At 56.7% G+C, this 24,791-nt stretch overlaps 10 protein-coding genes across 10 annotated transcripts; 5 read left to right on the top strand and 5 right to left on the bottom strand.

The window, feature by feature from the left end:
• Positions 1–472: 472 nt before the first annotated feature.
• BCV69DRAFT_280673 (hypothetical protein) lies at positions 473–4,275 on the bottom strand. Its single transcript, XM_025491693.1, has one exon. The coding sequence runs from the start codon at positions 3,839–3,841 to the stop codon at positions 815–817; it is 3,027 nt and encodes a 1,008-aa protein (XP_025350218.1). The 5' UTR covers positions 3,842–4,275; the 3' UTR covers positions 473–814.
• Positions 4,276–4,537: 262 nt separating this feature from the next.
• BCV69DRAFT_280671 (translation initiation factor 3, RNA-binding subunit) lies at positions 4,538–5,978 on the bottom strand (the record flags this gene model as incomplete). The annotated part of the gene is made up of 5 exons (XM_025491692.1): positions 4,538–5,219; positions 5,307–5,480; positions 5,576–5,673; positions 5,784–5,848; positions 5,956–5,978. The coding sequence occupies 5 exons, from the start codon at positions 5,976–5,978 to the stop codon at positions 4,635–4,637; spliced, it is 945 nt and encodes a 314-aa protein (XP_025350217.1). The 3' UTR covers positions 4,538–4,634.
• Positions 5,979–6,199: 221 nt separating this feature from the next.
• BCV69DRAFT_310547 (hypothetical protein) lies at positions 6,200–7,709 on the top strand. The gene is made up of 2 exons (XM_025494797.1): positions 6,200–7,058; positions 7,143–7,709. The coding sequence occupies exons 1-2, from the start codon at positions 6,330–6,332 to the stop codon at positions 7,548–7,550; spliced, it is 1,137 nt and encodes a 378-aa protein (XP_025350216.1). The 5' UTR covers positions 6,200–6,329; the 3' UTR covers positions 7,551–7,709.
• Positions 7,710–7,973: 264 nt separating this feature from the next.
• Positions 7,974–10,032, top strand: BCV69DRAFT_280670 (regulator of G protein signaling superfamily). Its single transcript, XM_025491691.1, has 3 exons — positions 7,974–9,083; positions 9,165–9,348; positions 9,430–10,032. Exons 1-3 carry the CDS (start codon positions 8,134–8,136, stop codon positions 9,664–9,666), a joined length of 1,371 nt encoding a protein of 456 aa, XP_025350215.1. The 5' UTR covers positions 7,974–8,133; the 3' UTR covers positions 9,667–10,032.
• Positions 10,033–10,669: 637 nt separating this feature from the next.
• On the bottom strand, positions 10,670–13,069 carry BCV69DRAFT_297012 (hypothetical protein; the record flags this gene model as incomplete). The annotated part of the gene is made up of 1 exon (XM_025494071.1): positions 10,670–13,069. The coding sequence occupies one exon, from the start codon at positions 13,067–13,069 to the stop codon at positions 10,670–10,672; it is 2,400 nt and encodes a 799-aa protein (XP_025350214.1).
• Positions 13,070–13,278: 209 nt separating this feature from the next.
• Positions 13,279–14,624, bottom strand: BCV69DRAFT_106566 (hypothetical protein). Its single transcript, XM_025489047.1, has 2 exons — positions 14,129–14,624; positions 13,279–13,682 (listed from the first exon to the last, which is right to left on the bottom strand). The coding sequence occupies exons 1-2, from the start codon at positions 14,523–14,525 to the stop codon at positions 13,489–13,491; spliced, it is 591 nt and encodes a 196-aa protein (XP_025350213.1). The 5' UTR covers positions 14,526–14,624; the 3' UTR covers positions 13,279–13,488.
• A 485-nt stretch (positions 14,625–15,109) lies between these two features.
• Positions 15,110–17,476, top strand: BCV69DRAFT_245759 (GTP-binding protein lepa; the record flags this gene model as incomplete). The annotated part of the gene is made up of 4 exons (XM_025490174.1): positions 15,110–16,194; positions 16,272–16,971; positions 17,046–17,305; positions 17,386–17,476. 4 exons carry the CDS (start codon positions 15,110–15,112, stop codon positions 17,474–17,476), a joined length of 2,136 nt encoding a protein of 711 aa, XP_025350212.1.
• Positions 17,273–18,804, top strand: BCV69DRAFT_106533 (hypothetical protein). Its single transcript, XM_025489046.1, has 4 exons — positions 17,273–17,305; positions 17,386–17,942; positions 18,040–18,506; positions 18,619–18,804. Exons 2-4 carry the CDS (start codon positions 17,626–17,628, stop codon positions 18,627–18,629), a joined length of 795 nt encoding a protein of 264 aa, XP_025350211.1. The 5' UTR covers positions 17,273–17,305; positions 17,386–17,625; the 3' UTR covers positions 18,630–18,804.
• A 175-nt stretch (positions 18,805–18,979) lies between these two features.
• Positions 18,980–20,602, bottom strand: BCV69DRAFT_297009 (hypothetical protein; the record flags this gene model as incomplete). Its single annotated transcript, XM_025494070.1, has 1 exon — positions 18,980–20,602. The coding sequence occupies one exon, from the start codon at positions 20,600–20,602 to the stop codon at positions 18,980–18,982; it is 1,623 nt and encodes a 540-aa protein (XP_025350210.1).
• Positions 20,603–20,969: 367 nt separating this feature from the next.
• Positions 20,970–24,216, top strand: BCV69DRAFT_280666 (PLP-dependent transferase). Its single transcript, XM_025491690.1, has one exon. The coding sequence runs from the start codon at positions 21,343–21,345 to the stop codon at positions 23,734–23,736; it is 2,394 nt and encodes a 797-aa protein (XP_025350209.1). The 5' UTR covers positions 20,970–21,342; the 3' UTR covers positions 23,737–24,216.
• Positions 24,217–24,791: the final 575 nt, after the last annotated feature.

The raw sequence follows: 24,791 nt of genomic DNA, 5'->3' as shown, positions 1-24,791 counted from the left end.
GGTGTACGGTGCCTGAGGCAGCGAGTGGTGTAAGAAAGGAATGGATGGAGAGCTATGAGTTACCAAGAGGAAAAGAGGACCGAGAATGAGACTTGATGATTGATGGTAGACTGATACAGATGAAGGAACAGAAGGACAGGAGGTGATGCCCTTCCCTACTCAGGGGACCTGCCCCTCTCCCTTCCTCCTTGGCATCCCCCCGGCGAACGACGGACTCGAGGCTCTAGCTCTCGGCGGGAGATTGACATGTTCAACGAGGCATCTACAATTCTCCAGTCCATCTCTCTCCTTTCCGCAAACTCCGACGGACGCACGTCACACGCGTTGCGTTGGATCCCTCGAATCACGGCACGCGGGCGTCCAAGGCCGAGGAGGCCAGGGCCACGAGGCACAGCACTGCCCAAGGAGCTCAAGCCAGAGGGTCGCGTCCATCAGTCGAACACAGGGACACGACAATGAGCTTGTGACACTAGTGAGAGCAGAAAAGGCAATTGAATGAATGAGAAGGTGAATCGGACGTAGAAAGCTATGATACATGTAGAGGAGAAGCGCAATGAAAAGCTGGTCAGAAAATGCAAGGGTGGATGAAACAAGGGGAGTGGAGAGCTTGTGACATAGAAGTGGCTAGAAGATGAATGGATGGGAAACAAGGTGGAGAAGGAGGAGCCGCAGGGGGAAATGCTGAGTGACTAACTGAGCGAAGACCAGGGACAGTAAGGGAAAAGTCCAAAGTGATGGCAAGGAAGCCGGAAGTTCTGGCGATGTGATTGAGGTTCAATTCTCGGGATGCTTGATTCTGCAGTCGGAGGCGCTTTCATCCGAGCAGGTCATACTCGCTACCGCTCTCGAAGCCGCTACCTGGGGAGTCATATCCGCCTCTACCAGCTCGACAACCGCCAGCTCCACCAGAGAGCAGCGTAGGGTCGTTCCAAGGTGAGGACGAGCCTCCATACGGCGTACTTGGCGAAGAACCATAAGGCGAAGCATTCGAAGGCGACCCCTGCTGGTAGCTGCCCCACTTCCGTGGTTCCTCTGCCCGTTGAGTCGGTTTGTGGCTAAAGTACGAATCCGAAGCTCGACTTGGGGAGGATCGCGAGCTGGCGGAGCACAGAGGCGTTGCGACGTCGCCCGCACTGGGCGTCTCGACAGGGGACATCACAGGAAGAGCACTAGTAACGCTCGACGGGTCTGACATAGCCTTTTGCCCCGGAGGTGGACTTGGGGAAGTGGTCACGACGTCAGGCAAGCTCGTACTTCCTGCTGCTTGTAGTGTTGAAGGCGTGACTTCTTTGGCTTCGTCCTTCCTGACGGTAGTACGACCCCTCGGGGTCGACCCGAAAGAGCCCGACGGTGTCATTGGGGCAGAGCCAGGTGTCTTGCCCGCTCTAGGCTCATCACATTCCGTCTCACTGTCGTCAATGGCAGCTGCGACGGCTTTGTTAGACAAAGCCATAGATCTCAGCATGGCCCGCTCTTCATTCGCTGTGCGTTGCAGAGATGAGGCCCTTGGCGAGCGAGAGCGATCCGACATCGTCTTTGGTTCGTCGTGCTGCTGTTGCGCAACGTAAACGGGTGAGGACGGCATGTCGTAGGGTGTTGAGGGAGCAGACCGACTGCCCGAACCAGCGCTGCGAGACGCGAAACCTGCACTGGGTAGCGGAGGCGGGGGCGTCGTTAGGCCGAAACGAGCTATGAGAGGATTGGTAGTCTGGCCTCTGACACCACGACCAAGATTGCGACCACCCAGCCCAGTGCCAATCCCAGCCATGATGCAAGCCCGCTCACGTTCCTTTTCTCTCTGGGCACGTAGGTGCTCGGCTGGGCTCATCAAGCCTTCCGAAGACAGGGACTTCGCTGGTGCGATGTGGCCAAAATCTCCAGGAGACGATGGGCCTCGCGAAGAATTGCTTCGCGCCCGGCCGGTGTAAGCGTGCTCAGGTCTGGAGCTCAATGCATCTTCCGGGGCCAAGCTGTCCCGACATGGATGAAGCGACGGAGAGTCTGTGCTGCCGGCGTGGGACGACGGTGAAGAGCTTGCGGAAGCGTTGGAGCTGCCAGGCCTGTTAGGTAGCTTACAGCTCGTAATGGCTGCAATGGCACTGCACTTGGCAGAAAGCAGGCCCATGTCCATGTTCAAATTGTGCAATTCTTGCACGTCTTCGACGCTGAGGCGATTGTGTACCGCACAGGAAGACCGATCGTATTCGATCGGCGAATGCGTTCTGATGGTCTGAGGCGGAGCTGGGGAGAAGCGGACATGACAACGCCCCCTCTCCCTCTCCATTGAGGATTCTCTTGTGCTGCGACCACTCTGAGTAGAATTGCGTCTTGAGAAGCAAGGGCGAAGAGGCGCTTTGGACTTGCTGGGTAATTGAACCGGAGAAGACGACCTTCGGGCCCGGAAGGAATCCTTTCGCCCAAGTGGTTGGGTTGGAGAGCTCGGTGGTGTCGTTTCGGGAGAAGCGGGTCGAGTATTGTTCGTAGTGAATGATCCACTAGATGCTGTGTCCGGAGGTGATCCGTCATTCTGCGTGCCCGAGACGTCTGTAGCGGTGGCAGAAGTGAGGAGCCCTCGCCTGGCTGTGGGAGCAGCGAGGGGTGCTGCTGCCTCTCCGCTCAAGGTACGTGACACGGTCGATGTAGTCGATTGATCTCCGGTGTCCTTGTCATCGGACGTGCCACTCGGATGTGCGCTCTTGTCAGCGTCTGAAGCCTTGCTCTCCGAGCCTTCTCCTGCTGTACCTGACGGCATCGCTTCTCCTTCCGCCATAGAGGCACTGATAAACTCGCAGAGAGGACTGGGCACCACTGGGACCGTCTCACTGGGGCTGACACTACGGACGGGCAAAGCAGGAGGTCCAGAGAATTCCGACCATTGCGTTGACGGTGGCGTGCCGGGATAGCCAGAGCTATCACTGGAGCGTGGCGTGACGGTGCTTTTCCCGCTGACGCTCGAAGATGGGGCATTTGAAGCTGACTTTTCGGCTGCCTCTTTGCTCGGCATCTTGGTGGTGTTGATACCAACGTTGCCTGTGATGACATCACCTCCACCCTCTTCGGCCAGCTCTGCAATTCGTCCTTTACGTCTCCGGGCCACAACGCTAGCGGGTATTCTTGACGTCCATCTCGAGTGATGCGAAAGACCATGACCTCCGCTTCGAGGCGAGAAATGAGGTAAGCCGTGACCACTCTGGCCAACGAGGTGGTTGTGGAGGTGGTGGTGTTGAGAAGCGCCGCCACGATGCTGGGTAATGGTGCGTTTCCGATTCAGAGACTCGCCAAAGCGCAACCCATCTGGTGTTTGAGCTCTGGAGTCGTCGTCTGACTCGAGATTGGGGCCATCGCTACCGTTGGCGGAGAAGTTCTCTTCGTCCAGCTCAGAGACAGTCTCGAGCTCGGGCTCTCCGAGTTCGAGATCCTCGACGTCGGCCAGATCGCCGCGCTGACCGCTCATGAACGAGCTCCAAGAGTACAGACTGTTGGGGGAGTCTGTGTCGTAGTCGTCCATGCTGTGCTGGCTTCCAGTGAAGCTCATTGCAGGGCTGGGAGGCCCGTTGAGATCGGTGACCGTCTGATCTGCACCAGCATGAGCCCGTTGGTTGAAGCTACTAGTAGGCGAGAGTGAGGCATCTTTCATGCGTGAAGAAAGGGAGCTAGTTGTGTCTGTAGGTGTGGAAGGACCAAAGTTGAAGCTGGCAAAAGGATGTTGGTAGATGGAGGAAGAGGAGGAGGACGAATAGCCTTGTAAACCATCCTCGCTAGTTGCGGCCTCGCCGCCACCGGTGATGTTGAGCCCGCCGCTTCCACCACCAGTCGAGCTTGCAGAGTAGCTTGTAGGCATGCTTGTGGCTACCTCAAGCAGCTATGGGGCCTGACCAAGAGAACCAAGACGATGAGATGTCCCTTGGGGTTACTAGAGTGGAGGGCGGTGCAGGCTGGGCTGTGAAGGTCTGCCCCGTGAGGAGATATTGCGAAAATTCTCCGAACAGCGTCTGCCGAGCCAAATTGATGATGTGAGACGACGATGTTGTACAAATGAGTGATCACAAGACGGTAATGGGAGGTTCGACTGCTTCCATCGTACGAGTGAGATTATTACGTGGGGTAGAGGCGCGATTGGAGAGAGCTGTTTGAAATGACCCGTGCTTGCGTAGAAGTGCTCAGAACATCAGCAATGAGTCCAGGTCTGTGCCTACGATGAAGAGGAGTCTATTCCGACACCTTTGAGGGTGAGTGGGAGCCTTGAAAGGGAATGGTGGGGTGAGAGGGGTTGTCTCAAACGATGAGATTACTAGCGTTAGCCTCTGTAGCATGCAGCCCCCCCGGGCCAAATTCGCTGGGCTGCTGCCGCCCCGGGCCCAAGCCGCCCCGCCGCCCCGCGATCGGCGCCCCTTGGCCTTGCAGCCCAGCGAGCGGCCCGCCTGCGTGCTACTGCCCCTATCACGCTACCCGCCATTGCCCTCGATCCATGCGAGATAGCAGGGAGCACGCGATCTGGTCAAGACACTTCTTCAAGCTGTACACATCATATGAACAAGCATACAATGATCGATATGCCAATGCTAGATTTGTGACATCAGGAGTGTAGTATACAAAACCCGGATTCACATGGGACACAGCAGCACCAACCTCGTCTAAGCTCCACCCGGCCTCTCTCCTCGGGGCACACTCCATCCTACGCTCAGGATGAGATTGTCATAACCCTTGCCATCCACCCTTTGCCTGGCCCGATCAGCATCCTCGCGACTCTCGAAGCTGACAAAGGCGTAACCCTTGCAGATGCCCGTCTCACGGTCCCTGCCCACGTACACTCGCACCACCCTGCCGAAGCGGCTGAACAGCTCGCGCAGGTCGTCGTCGTCTGCGTCTTCTGACAGATTGGTGACTCGCAGAGTGGGTAGATCATCGCGGTTAAGGCCGGGTCCGCCCATTCGTTCTCCAGTGCGGTTGCCACCACCACGCATCGAGGGCGGAACATATTTGCCTCCAGCACCTCCAGCGGCGGCTGATGCTGCGACGGCTGGGTTCGATGGGTCGGCGGCTGCTGGGGTAAGAGAGCCCTCGCCCTCCGGTGTGTCTGCAGCTCCTGGGATGGCTTCGAGGGTGTCCTTGTAGGGACACTTGGTTGTGAAATGGTCACCCTTGCACAGACGACAGACGATTTTCTTGTTGGCGAGCTGAGCACGCATCGAGTCCATAGCATCTGGCTCCGGCTCGGCCTGTCGATGAAAGAATTGGGAAGATGCATGTCAGCTCTACAGCTCCTCACTGCTGACGTCTTGCCCTGAAATCTCCCCCTAACTCACCTTCTTGTTGCCGGCACTCAGCTTCAGTTGCACATTCTCTCCAATGGTAGTAGTGGAGCTGTGAGGACCGCTTGGCCTGTTCTTCTCGGCTCCAAACTTGGTCCATGTCTTTCTCTCAGCCTCAGCCTCGTTCACAGTCGTCTTGATCAATGTCCTGCGAATTCTCCTTGTGATCTGGAGAGGCGTGAAGAGGTGAGGCAACGTGATGAAGCACATCAGCATCTCTGGTCCCTTCATGCCCGAAGACCGAACGAATTTGCGGCACTTACCTTGACCCTCTTTCCCTCAGGGTTAGTTCTGTACTCTACGATGACCTTTACTCCATTGCCTTCGTCCTTCTCTTCCACCTTGGGAACATCAGGCGATACTGTGAGGGGCGAAGCAATGCAGCAAGCGTGGCGGTCAGCAAAAGTTCAGTAGCAATGATACGCTATCCCACGGGGGTCCGAAAGAGCCGCCATGATCCCTTGCACTCACCATCGTCTTCGACATCATCGGCCCAGTTCATGGACGAGCGTGGTGGCTGAGGGCCGGAAGAGGTGCTGCAGAGGGAAGAGAGCAACGAGCGCGCTGGTCAGCGACAAGAGTACCTTCTCGGGGGGTGTGGTTGCGTCGCCACCGCGACTGTGGGCAGGAGCTCGGAACTCACGCAACATCTACCGAGGGAGACATGGTGGATGTGTGATGTAGCGATGGGAGGGAGAATGTATGGTGAAGATCCGGCAGGAAGGATGGAACAAGCTCAGTACGAGACTGTGTGGTAGGCGGGGGAGCGAGCAGGACGCAGGGCCAGGCAGGAGCGGCGCATGGCGGGAGCGCAATTTTTCTGCCGCGCGAGCAGCCAAAGGGAAAGAAGGTCGTCCACCGAGAAGAAAGGAGGCTGACCGATCAGACGACTGTATCCTTCACCTCACCCGCCGCCCATCCTAGACATATCAAGCACAGTCAGTAGTCGCAGGATCGCCTCGTCTTTGCCTCGATCCCGAGTTGATCAAGCAGCACAGCTCACAGATTTGGCAAGTCATGGCACCACGCGCCGCTTCTTCGCCCTCTGCCGTGGCATCGACATCTCGTCAACTGGCGGGCCTGCTACGCAATGCTGCTGGCGTTCCTCGGCGTCACGCAGGTGAGGCTTCCAGGCTGAGGCCATCATCATCCGCTGCCTTTTACGGCTTCAGTAGCGGTACGCTCTCCTCTTCATCAGCCCCGCACCTTTCAGCATTCGCAGCAGCTTCTCCCCGGCGTTCATTCTCAGCCTCCCCGCGCTCTTCCGCACCACCCCAATACAGAGGGCAAGCAGAGGAGGCTCCCTCACTCACACCGAAAAAGACTACCGAAGAGCTCCAGGCATGGTTTCAAGAGCGCTTTCCCGGTGTTGACCTGCCAGATAATGTCATCCTGCAGGCTGCAACGCACGAGAGCTGGAATCATGGACTTACTACAGACGGGCACAATAGGAGGCTAGGCTTCATTGGGCGAAGAGCATTACAAATGTTCTTGACAATCTTTTTGCACTCGAGGGCACATACCTCCCAAAAGGCCGCTGCCCTCCTGGGCTCGCCTGACGCTCTGGCTGATGTGCTCAAGACGAGCAGGCTGGGAGACAAGGTCGGGAGGACGCTGCAGCTGGAGCAGGTTATGCGCTGGACGCCTGCTGTGCTCGATGGTCAGCGGGGACCAGTAGAGACGGGGTTGTTCAAGATTCGCGGAGTGACAGTGGAAGCTCTGGTGGGAGCCATCTATCATCAACATGTGAGTAAATCCATTGAGCGGGATAGCGCAGTGGGACGTCAGCGTGTGGCACCACCTGACCTCTAGGACTCTTCACTTCTACAGGGTGCTGCCGTAGCTCGATCTTTCTTCCATGCCAACGTCTTGCCAAACATTGAAACACTAGACGAGGCGACTAGGAGCGAGCTAGCAAGCGCAATCCGGGCAGAAGCGAATGAAGGCGCATCGGTGTTGGCCTCAATGGCTGACAGAGTGCAAAAGAGCGGTTCCGTAGCACTGGAGAGCACGTCCTTTTCGGCTGCAACGAGACCAGCAGTGGACAGTGGAAGCTCTTCAGCACAGGGTGCTCAAGGAGAGACATCGAAGCAGTTCGGTAGCGCAGGGGGAGTGAGCTCTTCTGCTTCGCCGGGAAGGAGGACGGTGGGAAGGATGCCAACTACAGACAATGCAGCTCTGCATTCAGAGGGAGGTTCGGATCGTCAATATGTAGGAGGTACAGAAGGCAGGGTATGAGAGGGATATTTGGTCATATGGAGAGGAGGAGCGGGCGGTAGAGACATTCATCCGGAGCACTGTCAAGATCCAAGTGTAGAAGCAACATCAATCACCACCACCATCGCATTTGCATCTCACCATCCGCGTCCGCGCTCATTTGCAGACGTACGATTACCTGTTGCCCTCGTCCAAGACGACTCGAGACGGCCATGAGTGTGTGTACACAGTAGCGGTGAGATCCTTGACTTGGGCTACCGCTCCTCGCTCGCCGTGTGCCTTGTTGGTGTGTGCCTTTTGCGGAGTTTGAATGCGCCTGGAAGCCAAATACACGACTTTGCCCCTGTTTGCCTTGGTCCCTTGCCTACGAGCCTCACACCATCACCATCCTCCTCTTCCTCCCATCCCTCTTGTCAGACTGAGGCAGCCTCCTCTCTCAACTACCGCGCTTAGATACCCCAGGACAGGAAGCGTGTAGGGAACGCGCCCAGTCGCGCTACGCCAAGGCAGAGTCTCTGCTTGTCAGCACAGACTACTTCACTCCCTCTTGTCCGCCTCTCCTTTCGATACATAGTCCATCTGCTATACCCACGAAAGCAACATCATGTCAGACGAAAAGGGAGCCTCTCAACGACGCTCCACAGGACTCGCATCCATCACAGGCCCAACGCGTCGTCGTCTGCCCACCTTGGCAGAGGTCCTTGCTCGCAGAACCCTGCCTCCTGTAGACCTCTACTGCTACTATCTTTTCTTGCAGCGAGAAGGATCTGAGGACTCCCTCGACTTCTGGCTCGATGTCCAACAGCACGAGAATCTCTGCCGAGCCTACTTCAAGGATCTCCGACGCAGCGGTCGAGCATTGAAGGAGGAGTGGCCAGAGTATTGGAGGCAGGCAAGGTCGCGTGGTAGCATCTACAACCGAGTCAACGGGCTCGACGACGAGGACTATGACGACTACGGTAGCGACGGTGTGACTCGCACTCACGGTCATACGGAGAGCGAGACGGGCTTCGAGTTCACTAGTGTGGGCGATGATATGACCAGGAGCGGCCATCTTGGACGAAATGCCCGAACCGAAGATGGGACCGAGGATCTGCTGGACGACTACGATCCTACCGTCAGTGGCGACCCGACCAGCACTGGACAGTATCTACGAAATAGAACAGAGCCATCCCAAGCTATGACGGAGTCGACATCTGAGGCAGGCTGGACACAAGCGACTGGGGGACCTCGTTTCCCGGGGGACCCCGATTACCCTCTAGGACTCAGCGAACGATCAAACTCGCAGAGGCGAGCAAATCTTGCCAAGAGAGCTTCTCTGGCCCCAACTGTCATTGCTCGGTCCTCTGCCATTACCAAGACCGATCTTGTAGCCTCAGCAGAGAGAATCTATGCACGCTATCTGCTGCCAGGCAGCGAAAAGGAGATCTACCTGCCCCCTCAGCTCAGAATTGTCAGCTTCCCAATCGGTGCTGATCAGGATTTGGACGACCTCGACTCGGAACAGATGAGAGCTCTGGCGCGTGTACCAGATATGTTCCACCCGCAGAAGGAGTGAGTAGTAGACCGACAACGGGGTACGTGAAAGGGTAAGGCGACGATGCTGACGCGCAGCTACTGCCCTCCATCCCATAGGTACGTCTTCCGCACAATGGAGGCCGATGTCTTCCCTCGCTTCCTCCGAGCCAAGGCTTTTGGCAATCTCACGCCTATTTCTGCTCTTGTGCGACTGAGTTTGGGTCTCCTCGCTCTCTGGGCCGCCCTAGCCACGGGCTTCAGCTTCATCTTTCTGGACGTCGCTCGTCTGACACGATGCTGGGTAAGTAGAGCAGTAGTATTGGTACGTGATGCAACGCCTCTTTCCTGACTCTTGGCCCTCTCCCCGCCTCCCTCCAATCAGGTGATCCTTCCCTTCTCCATCGCCATCACCCTCGTCCTCTCGCACCAATACGAGCTGGACCCCTTGCTAGTCCTCGCCAGCAGGTCCGAAACCACGCCCTTTAAGCTCATCACAGTAAGGGAGCCCTACGTCAAGCAACTCCTCTTCCAAAGGGCACTAGGAATGATGTTCGTAACGACAATCATCGCAGCAGCGCTATGCGTGCTGTTTATCTTTGTGCCTGGGCACAGGCTTTAAGTGGAGAGGTGTAGGGAGGGAGAAGGGGAAAAGAGAGGCGCTGGCGCTTCTTTGCCATCCTGAGGAGGATCGGCGTGCGAAAGCCGAAGTCTCTCCTCATACCAGCTACTTTCCTTTGTTCTTTTGGTCCTTCTTTGGCCGCTCGTCCCCACGCCTCTCAGCTCTACGAATCTCCTCCCACTTCGCTCTTTTCGATCTATATACCCACGCCCCGATGCGAGCCTCACGAGCAACGAGTACTACCACTCGGCAAGGCTCTTACCCACACCTGTCATTACCCCTGTTTTTGTTCTGGTCGGTCGGACGGGGCCTTTTCACGTCTTTTCGTCGTCTTCTTCTTCTTGTCTTTCTCGATACATACGTACGTCTTTTGACATTGTCGATTTCTAGAGTGAGGAGTTTGAGCGAACGGGAGCAGAGAGTCACTCCCTACTCTCTAGCTATCCATCGTTCAGCCCTTTGTGTGAGGTTTGACTTGATCTGATGTGAGCTGAGCGAATCCATCCTCGTCGATGCTTCTTCACAGGCAGCACAAGCACACTTACACGTGAGACGAGTAGAGGCGTTTCAGAGGAGAATGAGATTGGATTAGAAGAGATTAAGGAGTCGGCAGTAAAGAAAGAGAGAGGCATGGGGGGCAAGACAGGAAGTTAAGCCAATGTAGGATGAGATCAGATGAGTTGAGAAAGAGAAAGGCAAGGAAAGTGTGACTAGAGGGAGAGGGAGAGGGCACCAGTGCTGGCTCACTAGAGCTGGGAATAGACACAAAAGTTGACTGGAGTAGTATGAAAGACTTAGATTGGAGCGGGTCAGAGGCGGGACCGAGGTATAGAGTGATGTGAGGTATAGAGTGATGAAGGGTATCTGAGATGAAAGATGTTGGAGGAATTGTTAAGTCGGTCGTCGTTGGGATTGTCGTTAAAGAGGACACTGTGGAGCAAGGAGACGAAGTCGAAGAAGAAGGCGCATGATGAAGGCGTTGTCGCGGCCGTCGAGATGCTTGCTAGAAGGGCTTCTTCTCATCGTCCTCGAAGGAGAAGACGTCATCCTCGCCAGAGCCGCGCCCCCGAGTGGTCTTGCCTCGAGGTCTGGAGCGTCGAGAGACGACGGTGCCGCCGCGGGTCTCAGCGTGAGAAGGAGGCGATCTGGAGCTAGACCCGGAGCGAGAGCATTGTCCTTCCTCCTCTTCGTCGTCCTCGTCATCATCGTCATCACCACCAGCCATGCCGCTCTCACCGTGAACACGCATGTGCTGATTCAGATTGTCGTGCCTGCTAAACTTCTTGCAACACAACTTGCACGTGAAAGGCTTCTCGTCAGTATGTATACTCCTGATATGCCTCTTGAGGTGCTCGCTGCGCTTGAAGAGCTTGCCGCATCCAGGCACTTTGCAGGTGTACACCTTGCCCGACTTGTCCACGTTGGTCATCTCTTCGGGTGTCGAAGGGACGCGACGACCGCGGGAGCGCTTAGTGATCACGCCCGAATAGGGGTCGGAGAGACGTTGTGTGTTCTGCGGCGCTCCAGGAGAGGAGTGATTGAAGGCCGACCCCAGGCTGTACGGTGATGAGGCAGCAGCCGATCCTCCGGCCGAGGAGCGAGTAGAGCGCATTGGCTGGCCTGCCAGTGATGGCGAGGATGACGACGGCGAAGACGTGTTCATGGCTGGTGCCCAGCTGGAGGGACGAAGCATCGAAGGTCGAGTGGGTAGCGATCCGGAGAGCTGAAGTGGCGAGGCGGCGACGGATGTATATGGGGGCTGTCGATATGTTTCCTCCTCCTCTGCGACCGTGCCACCACACGATGAATGGCCGTCGTCGCTGGCTAGAGCAGAATGCCACTGTTGAGGTGAAGACACCGTCGATGAGCTTGGACTTTCCAAATTGTCGTAGAAGCTGAAGAGGCTCTGAGTGCCCAATTGGAAAGTGCCAGGCGATGACACCGTCGAATGCACCTCGTAGTGGCTGCTGCCGGATGCCGAATATGGCGGAGTGATGAATTGAGGATTGCAAGACAAGCTCTCGTGGAGGTCGGATGTGGAGCTGCTTCGCACAGAGCCCGCAGGCCTTGCCAAGCGTCTCAAAGTAGGGTGCACAAAGGGATGGTTTGGCCCTATGGGGTTCAGGTCGAATGCAGCACTTGACCCGAAATGTGCACTCGAGGGTGAGACGATCTGGAGGGAGGGATGATATGCATGCGGATGGGAGACCTGGGCGGCTTGCGTATAGGCACGAAGACTTTGACTGCGCACTAGCCCTGACGAGCGATGAAAGCTGCCTCCCGTGCAAGACCCTTGCGACGATGCTGGCGATGACACGTGACATTCGCCATCACGTCGGAGCGACGAGTCTATCATCCTGGGCGAGGACGCTGCCACAGAGGACGCCGAGCTGACGTGAGAGGCTGAAGAGGGGCGGAGAAGGTTCGAGTCACTGTGATAGGCCAGACTGTGGTGAGAGGTCACAGAAGAGCTTGATGACGCAGGGAAGACATTCGAAGGTGGATTCGTGTAGCCTTGTTGCTGGTCCTGAATTTGTTGAAAGAAGAAGGGATTGGCGTCCAATGGTGTAGCAACATCGACGTATTGGCCACTGAGACCAATGTAGTCCGAGGCAGCTGCTCTTTCAGCGGCCTGATCGCGTTCCGAAATGAATTCTTCGAAATTGAAATTCGATGAAAAGCCGGAGCATTCGCTATCGCGTCGTTGGTAGTGTTCTGGATGGATCGCAAACGGTGGCTGTGCTTGCCATGCATGCTGGCCCATCCGATCCGGCATGGAGTGCGAGACTTGTGCAACGTGAGGGCCAACACTCTCTGCCAGGTGCTGCTGCGAGAACGCTTCCGAGAGACCTGCGTACAGATGGCTGAGGTGCGTTTGACTCCTGCTTGCTTCTTGTTTGATGCTGCCTCCGGGTAGACTTTGGTCTAGACTGCTGCCTCTAAGCGACTGCCACTCCGTCGGTCCAGTCAGCATATCGTCGCACTCGGAGGCTGCCCTAGAGGACACTGAGCGGGCGAACGATGACTCTTGCGAGAACAGGTCGCTGCTGTGAGTTCGCGCGTGGGACTCCGTTACATAGTCCATCGTTCTGTCCTTGCCTCCTAGGTCCTGGCTCTGGTCCTCTGATGAAGTCGGATATTGTGCGAAAGAGATATGTTTGACGTCACTATGATCAGAAGCGCCGAAATGAGAGGCAGAGGTTTCCGTCGAGACGAGAGTAGATGAGGCAGTGTCCTTCTGCATATTGAGCTTGCTCTCCTCAAAGCGGTTCCAGTCACTATCGAGAACTTCGAGTTCGTAGCCAGACGAAGAGGCCGTGCTTGGAGGACTGCTTGATGAAGGGTGGGCCGCAAAAAAGATCGGGGAAGGGGAGTAGGGGTACAGAGTGAAAGAATCCTTCATCTTGAGGCAATCAAAGACCTATGTATGCTGTGCGGACTAGATGGCGACCCAGAAAAGCTTCGCTGACGAGGTCGGACCTTGAATGGGGATCGAATACTCCGTCACGCTCACGTAGTCAGAAGGAGAGAGGACCCAGCTGCGTGACAGAGAGCTGAGCGAGTGAGGTCAAAGTGGCTTGATGTAGAGGGGCGTGCGCAATACCGATTTGTGGGACGAGAACCCCTGAGAAGCAGCCGAACTGCAAGCGAGTACGGAAATGGTGGTGTCCGCTGTCGAGTGCAGAGTCTCACAGTGCCTGGAAGGACGGAGAATGGTATGATGGGGCTGAGGGCGTTTGAGGCTGTCAAAACTTGTGACACGAGAGGGGCAAGGGGCGTGATCCGGTAGTCAGGGGCAGAAGAGGACCGGTCTGAAGATGGTCAATGGTCGTTGCTGAGCGTTAAATTTCGTTGGTGGTCGTCAATGGGCGTGATGAGGTCAGGATCGACCAGAGGGGCTCGATCGCCTATGCAGGGTATCCGAGCGGGAATCTGCGGTATATGGACAATCTCGTGTAGAAGAGACGTACTCTGTTGAACCCTCTGTCGCAGCGGTACAGTAGCAGCGGTTGGTGCTGTGGTGGTCCCAGATGAGCAGAAAGCAGGAGTGCATGTGTCAGTCAAAGTGGAGACATACGGCGCATGAGGCTGGCAAAGACTAGCACTGGAGGAAGGCAGAGTCAGGCCGACAGGCAACGTGCGGCTACTTGTGAACAGGCCGCACCTGACATCCGTCATCAGCCTTCCGCATCTGAGAGCGACACGAAAGTCACGCTACGAGTCGAAGGGGCTCAGCGCGTCATTGCGTGTGAGCTTGGCGAGTGACGCCCAGACGCTGGTCTCCGTTGCTGCGTCCAAGACGCATTCTGATCCCTTCTGCTGCGACGGGCACATCGGCAGCCAGGCGGCTCACCTCGCAAGAGGTGAGCCAGCCGAGGCGACCAAGTCGAAGCGGTTCAAGCGTCCCTGTGCATATTTGCAGATCCCGATGCTGAGTGATCCAGCAAAAATGAAAACTCACTTTCTCTTCTGAGTGTGCCACGGTTGTGGTTAGGCTTGCGCGGTGTAGAGAGTGAGGCTGTACCGAGATTGTGTTGAGGTCTAAGATATGAATGGCAATGGATATGGTGGCAAGGATCGGGATCGAAGGCGGTGGTAACAAATCGATGGCTTGTCGGTGGCGAGGCAGGAGCATGACAACGTGGGATTTGACCCAGCCCAATGGCACCCCGGAGAGCAGTCGCCCAGGCGGCGGGTATTGATTGGCTTACACAGCGGCCTTTGCAGAGGCAGAATGGAATGGGGACCTTGTGCGACCCTACAATGATGTGCCGGCGTACGTCCTTTGCCCTTTGATCTCCTCTACTACCGTGAAAGGCACAACAATGCCAATCGCACAGACTCCGGGGCCAAGTCATCAAAGGGCTCCGGGCGGCGGCCCGACTTGCCTCGCAGCCTGGGCGTCATCGACCGGCACCATAAATAGACCGGCACCATGGGCTATCCAGCCGACGGCTCAGAGGGTCCTTGAAACCGGGAGAAGGGGGTCCTGTCTCTCCATCAACAAGGCGGGGCGATGGTGGCGCCCAGCTATGGGATGAGGATCTTGATGGAGCGATGGAGGTCAAAGCGACAAAACGGCGAAATCGAACAAGGGAAGGAAGAAGAGGCGCAATGCGAGTGGCAGGCTGCAGCACTCGCTCTTCAGCCCCGAATGACAAGCAGATGTTTGCCTTGGGTCCGGGGCAGACACGTCGCCGGGCGTCAATGTAGCCTTTAGTCTGCTGCCGAGAGCATAGCGAGGGCGTACTTATGGAGACAGTCTTGATGACAGGAGAGCCAACGAAGGTAGACAGACTAGCGAGGGTCCGTCCAGGCAGGTCGCGGAGCTCGGCTGCAGGTGACACCGACATTTCTCCTTTCCGCGATGTGCTTCTTCGCGTGCTTTGTCTTCCATCTTGGCCGCCTGCCTGTTCCTCGTTCCAATAAAGTAGCATTGCCGATGGTCAAGCCCTCAGTACCATCACTGATACGATCGCCGACGATCCGCTCCCAGCAGCAATCAGCATGGTCACTCCTGGCGCCATTGCGCAGCACCTGCTGCCGGCTCACCCCGGCCCAAGCGCAGGCCGCACAATACCGCCTAGTCCTGCCCTGCCTGTCGCGCTCCTTGTCCTCAACGGCCAATAGGGCTGTCAGCTCCGGCCCTACCCTCGCAGAACTCCAGCCTGCCAACCCATTGTCATTCGACTCGCTAGAGCCCCGAACGTTCTCCATCATCGCTCACGTGGACCATGGAAAGTCCACTCTTGCGGACCGGCTGCTTGAGCTCACCGGGACGATTCCAAAGAGTGGCGCCAATCGGCAGGTACTCGATCGGCTCAAGGTAGAGAGGGAGAGGGGTATTACAGTCAAGAGTCAGGCAGTCAGCATGACGTACGATTACGAGACCCCGAACGCAGATGGCAGCGTGGGTAAGAAGCGCTACCTTCTCAACCTCATCGACACTCCAGGCCATGTAGATTTTGCCTACGAGGTGTCTCGCAGCTTGGCAGCCTGCCAATCAGCACTGTTAGTCATCGATGCAAGTCAAGGTATACAAGCTCAGACAATTGCCAACTTCAGAGTGGCAAAGGCGCTCGGCCTTCCCCTCCTACCAATTCTGAACAAGGTCGATCTACCGGCCTCGGATGTGGACCGATGCCTTGTCCAGCTGGAGGAGCTGGGCATCGATACCGCTGACCCGGTACACCGACCCCTCATGATCAGCGCCAAGACTGGCTTGGGCGTGGAGGACGTATTGAAGGCGATCGTGGAGCGGACGGCAGCAATGCCAGGCACAGAAGACGGAAAGGTGGAGGACAGGGATGGGAAGGGGCTCAGAGCTCTTGTCTTTGACAGCTGGTATGACTCCTTCAAGGGTGTTGTAGCTCTGGTGTCCATCAAAGACGGAGCCATGAAGAAGGGCAACTCCATCGTCTCTGCTCATTCGGGCAAAAAGTACGAGGTGCTCGATATTGGAGTCAACTACCCAGATGCCAAATCTACTGGAATCCTGAGGAAGGGTCAAGTCGGTTGGGTCATCTGGTAAGTCAAGGGAGACTGTGTCGCATCGCAAAGGCGAGGTGTTTGCTGACGTCAAGCTGCTCTTTTCGTCGTCACAGCAATATGAAGGACATGAGGGAAGCCACCATCGGAGACACAATGCATCTGGCCAACGACAAGATTGAGCCTCTAGAAGGTTTTCGACCTTCTGTGCCGATGGTCTATGCCTCTGCCTATCCTGTGGAGACGACAGACTTCGTCAAGCTCGAAGAAGCCATCAATCGTCTGGCTCTCAATGACCGTTCCATTACCGTGCAGCGAGAATCGAGCATGGCTCTGGGGCAAGGCTGTCGCCTGGGCTTCTTAGGCACCCTGCATGCAGAGATCTTTCGCAGCCGGCTGAGCGAAGAGTACGGGCAGGAGATTCTTGTCACTGCGCCTACCGTACCTTATAGACTCACGCGGCCGAATGGAAAAGTTTCCATAATCTCGAGTCCTATTGACTTCCCCTCGGACGGTGATCGGGCGAACAAAGCTCTCTTGCTCGAGGAGCCTGTAGTGCATGGCAGGCTCACCTGCCCCGAAGAATACACAGGAGAGATGATGCAGCTCTGCAGTGAACATCGAGGCGAAGAACTCGACGTCAACTTCAGCGAGATGACTGGACAGAAGAGACAGGTAGAGTTAAAGTATCGGCTGCCGATGGCGGAGATCGTCACAGACTTCTTTCCGAAGCTCAAGTCGCGGTCAAGTGGATATGCTGGGTTCGAGTATGAGATTGCAGAGGGAGAGGAGTATCAGAGTAGCGACCTCGTCAAAGTAAGTCACACGATCCCATTGCGGTGAATCATCGGGCTTCCCGCGCTGACCCTAAGCGCCACTCCCCTTCACAGCTATCATTCCAACTCTCTGGAACACCAATCGACGCCCTCTCGATGATCTTGCACCGTTCAAAAGCCACAGCAGAAGGCCGCATCTGGGCAAAGAAGCTGAAAGATGTGGTGCCACGTCAGTACTTTGAAGTGGCTGTGCAGGCCTTTGTGGGCGGGAAAGTCGTTGCGAGGGAGACGGTCAGCGCGTACAGGAAGGACGTGACTGCCGGCATGTACGGAGGAGACCAGAGGAGGAAGGACAAGAAGCTCAAGAACCAAAAGTGAGTCAGCGCAGGTACAATTGAGGTCAGCGAAGAGAGCTGTATACTGATCAAAGCGCCTTGCATTTGACTCGTCGCAGAGAGGGGAGGAAGCGTATGAGGGAGTTGAATGTAGGCAGAGTTAGCATACCCAGCGAGTCCTTCATCAAGCTGCTCGACCGATCATCATAGAGCCCCCAGCACCAGACATCACTCAACCCAAAAGAGCACCATCTGCCTCTACCACACCACTGCTATCATTTGTAATATAGTCAAAACACCCCACCAAGCCTCCTTTATCATCAATTGCACTGCTGAGCGCATGTTGGCAGACGCAAGACATGTTCGCTCAGATAGTGCTGCAATCCTTTCGCTTCACACCGTATTTCCTCACGCGTCTGCTCTCCCCGCGTCCTCCTTCCCTTCCTTCTCTCCCTTCCCAACAAGCACGTCAAGTCTCAAGCTGCCCGTGTTCCCCAGATCGGTCTGGCGCTCAATGCATGCCATCCTCTACAGAAGCCACTCTGCCTGGCTTGCTCACTTCCCTCGCGCAAGAGCTGAGCAGAGAGCTGCGGGGCAGAGGATGTAGAGTACGCTTGACGGCGGCAAAGGCAGAGCAGCTTGCACTGGATCTAGCGCTGGTGCACTTTGGAGTGAGGTGAGCCTTCTGCCGCTCCACTCATGCGGCTAGTCCTGTCCGATCGAGCTGAGCTGACCTGATGTCCTGCTCAACTATTGCCGCTTGGTGTGGACAGGGTGGCATGTCTGATCGATGCCTTTCTCCCCACAGCCGCCAGCATAGAGGCCCTGAGTGCCGTACTGGAGCGCTTCTTCCCCAATGCGCCTACCGCAGAGGGCAGGAGCTGGATACTAGTGCAGCACGTCCCTTCAGAGCAGCTCTACCTGGTTCACCCTGCACTAGTCGGAGAGCTCAGCGCTGACCTTGTGACCGCAAGAGGAGGAGCGCTAGACGAGGCATCCCCTGTCATATGGCTCGACGCCCGCTCCACTGTACGCGCCGGCACGCGTCTGACGCGTTCACCTTCGCATCTCACCAGAAGCCTCGACGAGCTTCTGCAACACCTTGACAAGGGCGAAGAGCTCATTTACCTGGAAGGCCCAGAGGGGCAGCAGGAGGAGAAGACACAGCGGCGCCGAACCCTCGAGGGTGTATCTCTGGCAGGTCTGCTCCTCGAGTACGGAGGGGTATACTCCCTCCTGGGTGGGTCAGAGCAAGATGCGGACGGGGCACAAGCGGACAGGGACGGACGCAATAATCTCTCTGGCGAGCCGCTGATGCTCTTCACTCTGTCTCTCGTCCCTGCCGGAAATAGAGAAGGGCTAGGGGAGCGCAACGTCCTCTCCTTCTCCATCCCTGTGTGCGCTCTACATCATGGCGAGGAGGAGCAGCTGATGGAATGGACGAAGGAGAGAACGCGTGGTCGGATAGTGAGGCTGGTGCAGAGTGACGGAGAGAAGAGCGGTACGAAAGAAGCGAGCAAGGAGTTCCTACAGTGGCTCAAGGATTGTGCGGTGGAGGTAAAAGCGCGGGAGGTGGTATTGGATCTGGTCGGACTGTAAGTTGTTCTGATCACGAAACAATGGGTCATTCAATTCTCCTCAGAGAAGACGGCTAATGAGCACATGGGGAGCAGAAGCGAAAGCAGAAGACCCGAGGAATTGCGCAACTTAAATTTACCATCCTACTCGACTGTCCTGCAAGTACAGGCTGTCTTCCTCATCTTCATGTGGGTGCTGCAATTGCGACTCGAAAGCGGACGAGAGACGCAAGGAAGGAGGGCTGTAGAGCATTCCATCCCAGCTCGAAATCGACATCGAGACGGCGCTTTCGGGCAGAGATGGGAGGGACTGCGTATCATCTTCCCACGACTCGTTGATCGAGGGCGATGCCATAGTCGCGCCATCCTCTTGAGCTGAACGAGCACTGTGCTCCATTTCGACCGAGGCGACGACTGGTGGTGCTACGCTCTGCAATCGTTCCTCCCGGATAAGCTGGGCGAACCAAGCTCCAGTCTCGACCCCAAGCCTATCAATGAGTGCCTCTCTGACCTCGTTGGCAGTGTAGCCCTTCAACCGGTACTTGTATCCGACATTGTGGACCGTCTCGGGCATGTACTCGAGATCCTCCTCCCTAACGGCACTGCACGTCGCGTGGAAGGAGCGCTGGCGATCTCGCAGATAGGGTGGTACACCCATCAGCTCGTCCAATAGGCGGAAAACGGAGACCAGGCGGAGACGATGCTTCTGATAGGCGTCTGTACGTCGCTGTACATCATCCCAGAGACCGTCACCCAGCAGACTAGGGGACCCCTCGGGGGTTGCTGGATGAGGCCCCTGAATCAAGCCGGCAATGTCCGGGTCAACGGGTACGACGATCGTCGTGATGATCTTCTCCGACTCGCAGAGGGGCTCGGGGGCGGGAGCCTCAGGGAAGTAGAAGTCAAAGTCTTGCTCTTGCTGTCGCTCAGGCACCTGGACGGAAGGACCAGCGGCGGCCGTGCGAGGTACTCGAGCTGCCTTCTGTGCGGAGTCAGGTGTGTTACGAGTCTCAGCGAGCCTGAAGGCGAACTTCTGTCTCTGCTGCTCGCCGAAGGCTCCAGACCTGCGTGGGCCCATGGAGCGAGCCTTGGTCGCAGTCACAGCTGATGGGGCCCTCCTAGACTTCTTGGACTCGTCGCTAAGCTCGTCACCGGCAGCTCGCAAAGCTAGAGGAGCATTTGTGATGACTTGAGCCAGCGTCGGCCCGCCAGAGGAGAAGTTACGAGCCGTCTGCAGTCCATTGGCATGGAACGTGCTGGCGGGTAGCTGTGGTCGGCGGAGAGCAAACGCATACTGAGGAGTAGTGGGTGCTCGTCGCGGAAAGGCCTGGCAAGCAGCACGCTGTGCTGCACGGAACGAGTGGGACAGATCCTGGTAGGCCGGGGAGGTTCCCTTGAGGGAACCTAGTGCTCCTCGGACGATGGGTTTGAAGTCGATGGAGCGTAGCAGCGCGAGGAAGGGCCTTGCGAGACGTGCTGCTGCCAAGAGATGAGCAGCCGGTGTTGCAGGGTTAGGCGTTGGCGCGATAGGTCGCATAGATGCCCACTTAGCGGCAGCATTTCGGAAAGCCTGGATCGAGGCACTCGTAGAAGAGCAGCCCTCAGAGGAACCCTTGGCCAAAGATTCGGAGCATTGCTGGTGGCGTGCATTGAGGTGAGCGCGGGCTGCTGCTCGACCAGTCCCCTGAGTAGCGTGGCTCAGGGGCTGGGTCTTCAGCAGCCCCTTGATGAGATGGTGTTTGCTATGAGCAAGCACCATCGCAAGGGGGGTACTAGTGAGAGATCCGAATGCTCAATCTGTGGTGGTAGCGGTCGGTGATGAGGACCAGATCGGCTCGCTTGACTATCGGTGGCGGGCAGTGCGGGGAAGCCGCCTCGTGGAGAATGAGTGGATCGGAACGGCTCCTGTGATGTGCGTTCCGACAGCGCGCGTCGGGTCGTCGGCTTTGTCATTCCGAGAGGCGGGCATGCGGGCCAGGCGGCAGGGGGCAGCCGCCCGTCGCCCTGAGCTGTCGCGATGTTTTGTAGGCGAGAAATGCAAGCGCTCACACTCAAGCAGGCGGCAGCCAGGCAGACGTCGTTGGTGAACAGGCTCAGCCTCAGCCTCGCCTTTGACACCCTCCCCCCCCCCATCATCTTCCTACACCTCCTTGTCCTCGCCACGCCTCCATTTCCCTCTGCTCCTGTCATCTCCCTCGTTTCTGCCATCGCGACACCTACTAGACCCAGGATCTCAACAGCAAGCCACCCTTGGCAGAGACTGTGCTTCTCACCTTGCGCGCACTACAGGGGCTGTCCGCCTGCAGGGTTGCTCTCGCTTCCCGCGTACTTGCTCACACAACACTTCGCTTCAGCTGCCAATTACACCTGGGGCCCACCAAAGCTCTCGCCCCTGTTCACACCATCATCAACGTCCTCTAGCTCATCTGGCGACGACGACGCTGATCCGCATACCTGATCGGACTCAATCATCGGCATTACTGCCCTCTATAGATTCATATGCCGGCACAGACTAGGAAGTCTTCCGCCCCAAGAGCGTCTACCTCGTCGGGCGATAGCTCACAGACCTATACCAACGGTGGAGGTGGCCCTTCCTCGCCAGTCAGCATGACCACTTACCTCAAGAAGGGGCTCCCTACCGTTGGCGTCTCCTCCTCGGGCGTCACGGCCGTCGAGTATGACGAGGACGGCAATGTCCCTTTCAGCGACATCGACCCTCTACAGGGCCGCAATGGTCATCATGCCGCCACAAATGCCAATGGCAATGTCAACGGTCATCACTGGAACAGAGGGAGCAGCGTAGAGACGGACTCAAGTCCAGATGAGGCAGACTCCCAAGTTCCGAGCCTGACCACAGGCTCGAGTGCAAGCGTAGACTCCTTGGAGAGCGTACGGTCGTCGTACCACCAACGGAACATGCTTCGTCATCAGGTGACCGCCATGAATGGCCAGACAGACGCAACATCAGCAGTAGAGAAGGCACTTGCAATGGCAGCAGCCGCGCAGGCTCAGATTGCTACTCTGCCAGGCAACGAGGGCTCCTCTGCCCCCAACTCGCACGACTCGTCAGCAGATGGCACATCACTGCTTCACTCCGAGTTCGGCTATTGCGCTAGCGCGGCATATCGCTACACATCACAGCATCCTCCTGGGGCTCCGCTCCCCAACCCAGACGAGGAAGAACCCTCCTACTGGGTCGTTCTGACTACTTATATCTCCTACCTCATTCTGATTGTCATTGGTCATTTGCGAGACTATGTCGGCAAGCGCGTTTTCCCGAGAGCCTACAGCCATCTCGTCGAGACAAAGGGTTATGCCGCCCTCAACTCAGACTTCGACTCCTTCTACACGAGGCGTCTCAAGACTCGTCTCGACGACTGTTTTTCTCGACCTGTCACCGGCGTCTGTGGACGGACAGTGCTTTGTCTTGATCGTACCAGTGACGACTTCAACGCCTCTTTCCGTCTTACTGGAGACAAGACGCGAGCGCTCAACATCTCTGCCTACAACTACTTGGGCTTTGCTCAGTCGCACGGAGGGTGTGCAGATGCGGTCGAGGAGAGCATCAGGCGGTATGGCGTTTCATCTTTCGGTTCCAGGCTCGGGGCGGGTTCCTTGGACCTGCATGCGCAGGCTGAGAAGCTCGTTGCCAAGTTCGTCGGTATGGAAGAGGCAATCATCATCTCCATGGGATTCGCTACCAACTCCACCACCATTCCGGCGCTTGCTGGACCTGGCACTCTGATCATCTCGGATGAGTACAACCACGCCTCGATCAGGTTTGGTGCCCGTATTAGTGGAGCGCACATTCGTCAATACAAGCACAATGACATCAAGGCACTCGAGAAGCTGTTGCGCGAATGCATCTCGCAAGGAGTGCCCAGGACTCACCGCCCTTGGAAGAAGATCCTCTTGATCGTCGAGGGTTTGTACTCGATGGAAGGCACTTTCGTCAACCTGCCCGAAGTGATGAGGCTCAAGGAGAAGTACAAGTTCTACCTCTACGTCGACGAGGCGCACTCCATCGGTGCTATTGGACCACGAGGACGAGGTGTGTGTGACTACTTTGGCATTGACCCGAGGAGAATCGACATTCTGATGGGCACATTCACAAAGTCGTTTGGCGCTGCCGGAGGATACATCTCTGGTAGTAAGCAACTAATCGACCGCATCAGGCTCTCCAATCATGCCAACGTCTATGGTGAGACGTTATCTCCTCCTGTTCTGACTCAGATCATCGGCAGCATGGCCAGCATCATGGGAGCCGGTAATGACCCTCAAGAGAAGGCTCTTCTTCCTGGCTGGCTGAACCTTCCACCTCGTCTCCTGGACGGTAGCGAAGGCAAAGAAAGGCTGCGCCGTCTCGCCTTCAACGCACGCTACCTTTCGTCTGGACTTCGCAAGCTCGGCTTCATCATCTATGGTCACCGAGACTCTCCGATTGTTCCCCTGCTCATTTTTCAACCCGCTAAGATGCCTCTCTTCTCGAGGATGATGCTCGACCGATCGCGCTCTCTTCCACCGAGCCAACGGCCATTCATCGTCGAGGAGCGCGATGACAGCTCCGAGGACGGAGAGGACTCATCGAAGCTGCCCATGGGCATGGATGATCCAGCCGATCTGTCTCTCATCGACCGCCCTGCGCGCCCGCCCATTGTCGTCGTCGTTGTGGCTTACCCAGCTACACCTCTCATCTCTTCCAGAGTGAGGTTTTGTGTGTCTGCCAGTCACACAAAGAAGGACATGGACGATGTTCTCAGGGCTTGCGATGAGGTCGGCTCGCTGCTGAGCATGAAGTACGGAAGCGGGGGAGCAGGTGGAAGATGGGACGTGGAGCAGGTCATTGAGCGGTGCGAGGAGCTGGTCAAGTGGGACGGCCACACTCCGATCTAAAGGCTGGCAGGGTCGCTGCGGGGGTCGATGAGGTGTTGATGGGCGGATCATGTCTCCAGTACAAGGGAGCAGTGTAAGAGCAGTGTATGTCACCCTCAATGATCGCGGCACATGGGTTTCCCTTCACTTTCGCAGGCAAGACCACGCGACTCAGGCCGGCCGCCAGGCACCGCCGCCAAGCACTCCAACGCCGCATGCTGGTCAGCCATCCTGGTGTTTAGGGCGAGCGGCGCCTCATACACGTATGGTAATACATTACGCGGATTTTCGAGAATATCATCCTATTCGCTGCTAGATTTCACTGTTGGAAGTAAGGGAAGCGGTCAAAGGAAGGGAAAGAAGTCTCGACGGGTTGCAGAGCTAGACTACGCCTCTCTCTGTGGCCCTGCCGACTACTCTAGAGATGTGGGCGTCACTGTGTTTCGACTTTTAATTCGCTTTGCTCCTACTGTTGTTCATAACACACTTTTTTCTATCTAACAAGGGATGTGGTCTGAAGTGAGGACGAGAGCAATGCGGAGGCAGAGAGAGGCGTCGTCGAGCCGGCCCGTCTTGATCGTCGACGTCACGTGCGCCCAGCTGATCAGGTAACTGGCTTGCTGGCTGGCCGATTTCTACCAGGAGTGGGTTGAGCTGAACCTCTGGTTGCACGCGAGCCTCCCTCGACCACGCGACGCTAGGCGTAGAATCACGGCGTCTTTTCTCCCAGTCTAACCATTTGCGACCTCGGCACGTCAAGCGGCAAGGCGGCAAGAAAAGTCACCGTGACAGGCGCAATCTCGATTTTCATAAGATTCCTGGCGGAGCCCACAAAAGGAGGGACCCTGGAAAATTGGTGTTTGAGATCGGTTTTCCGATGATTGGGGGAGGTTTTCCGTTTCACCTCTTCGGAACGCAGTGGAGTGGAGTGGAGTTGAGGGTGGAGCAGAGGAACAGAGCCTGGGTTAAGGGGCAAGGGGGTGAAAGATGACCACATGGCTTTCTATTTGTGGGCCGGCAGGGGAACGATCGAGATGAAGGCATGCACGTCAGCCGGCTGAGCCGGCGGCGGTGAC

The sequence above is a fragment of the Pseudomicrostroma glucosiphilum genome (assembly GCF_003144135.1).
Source record: "Pseudomicrostroma glucosiphilum strain MCA 4718 unplaced genomic scaffold BCV69scaffold_2, whole genome shotgun sequence".
In the NCBI taxonomy this organism is placed as follows: domain Eukaryota; kingdom Fungi; phylum Basidiomycota; class Exobasidiomycetes; order Microstromatales; family Microstromataceae; genus Microstroma; species Microstroma glucosiphilum.
The sequence above is the reverse complement of the archived record's forward strand: the minus strand, read 5'-3'. Positions and strand labels throughout refer to the sequence as shown.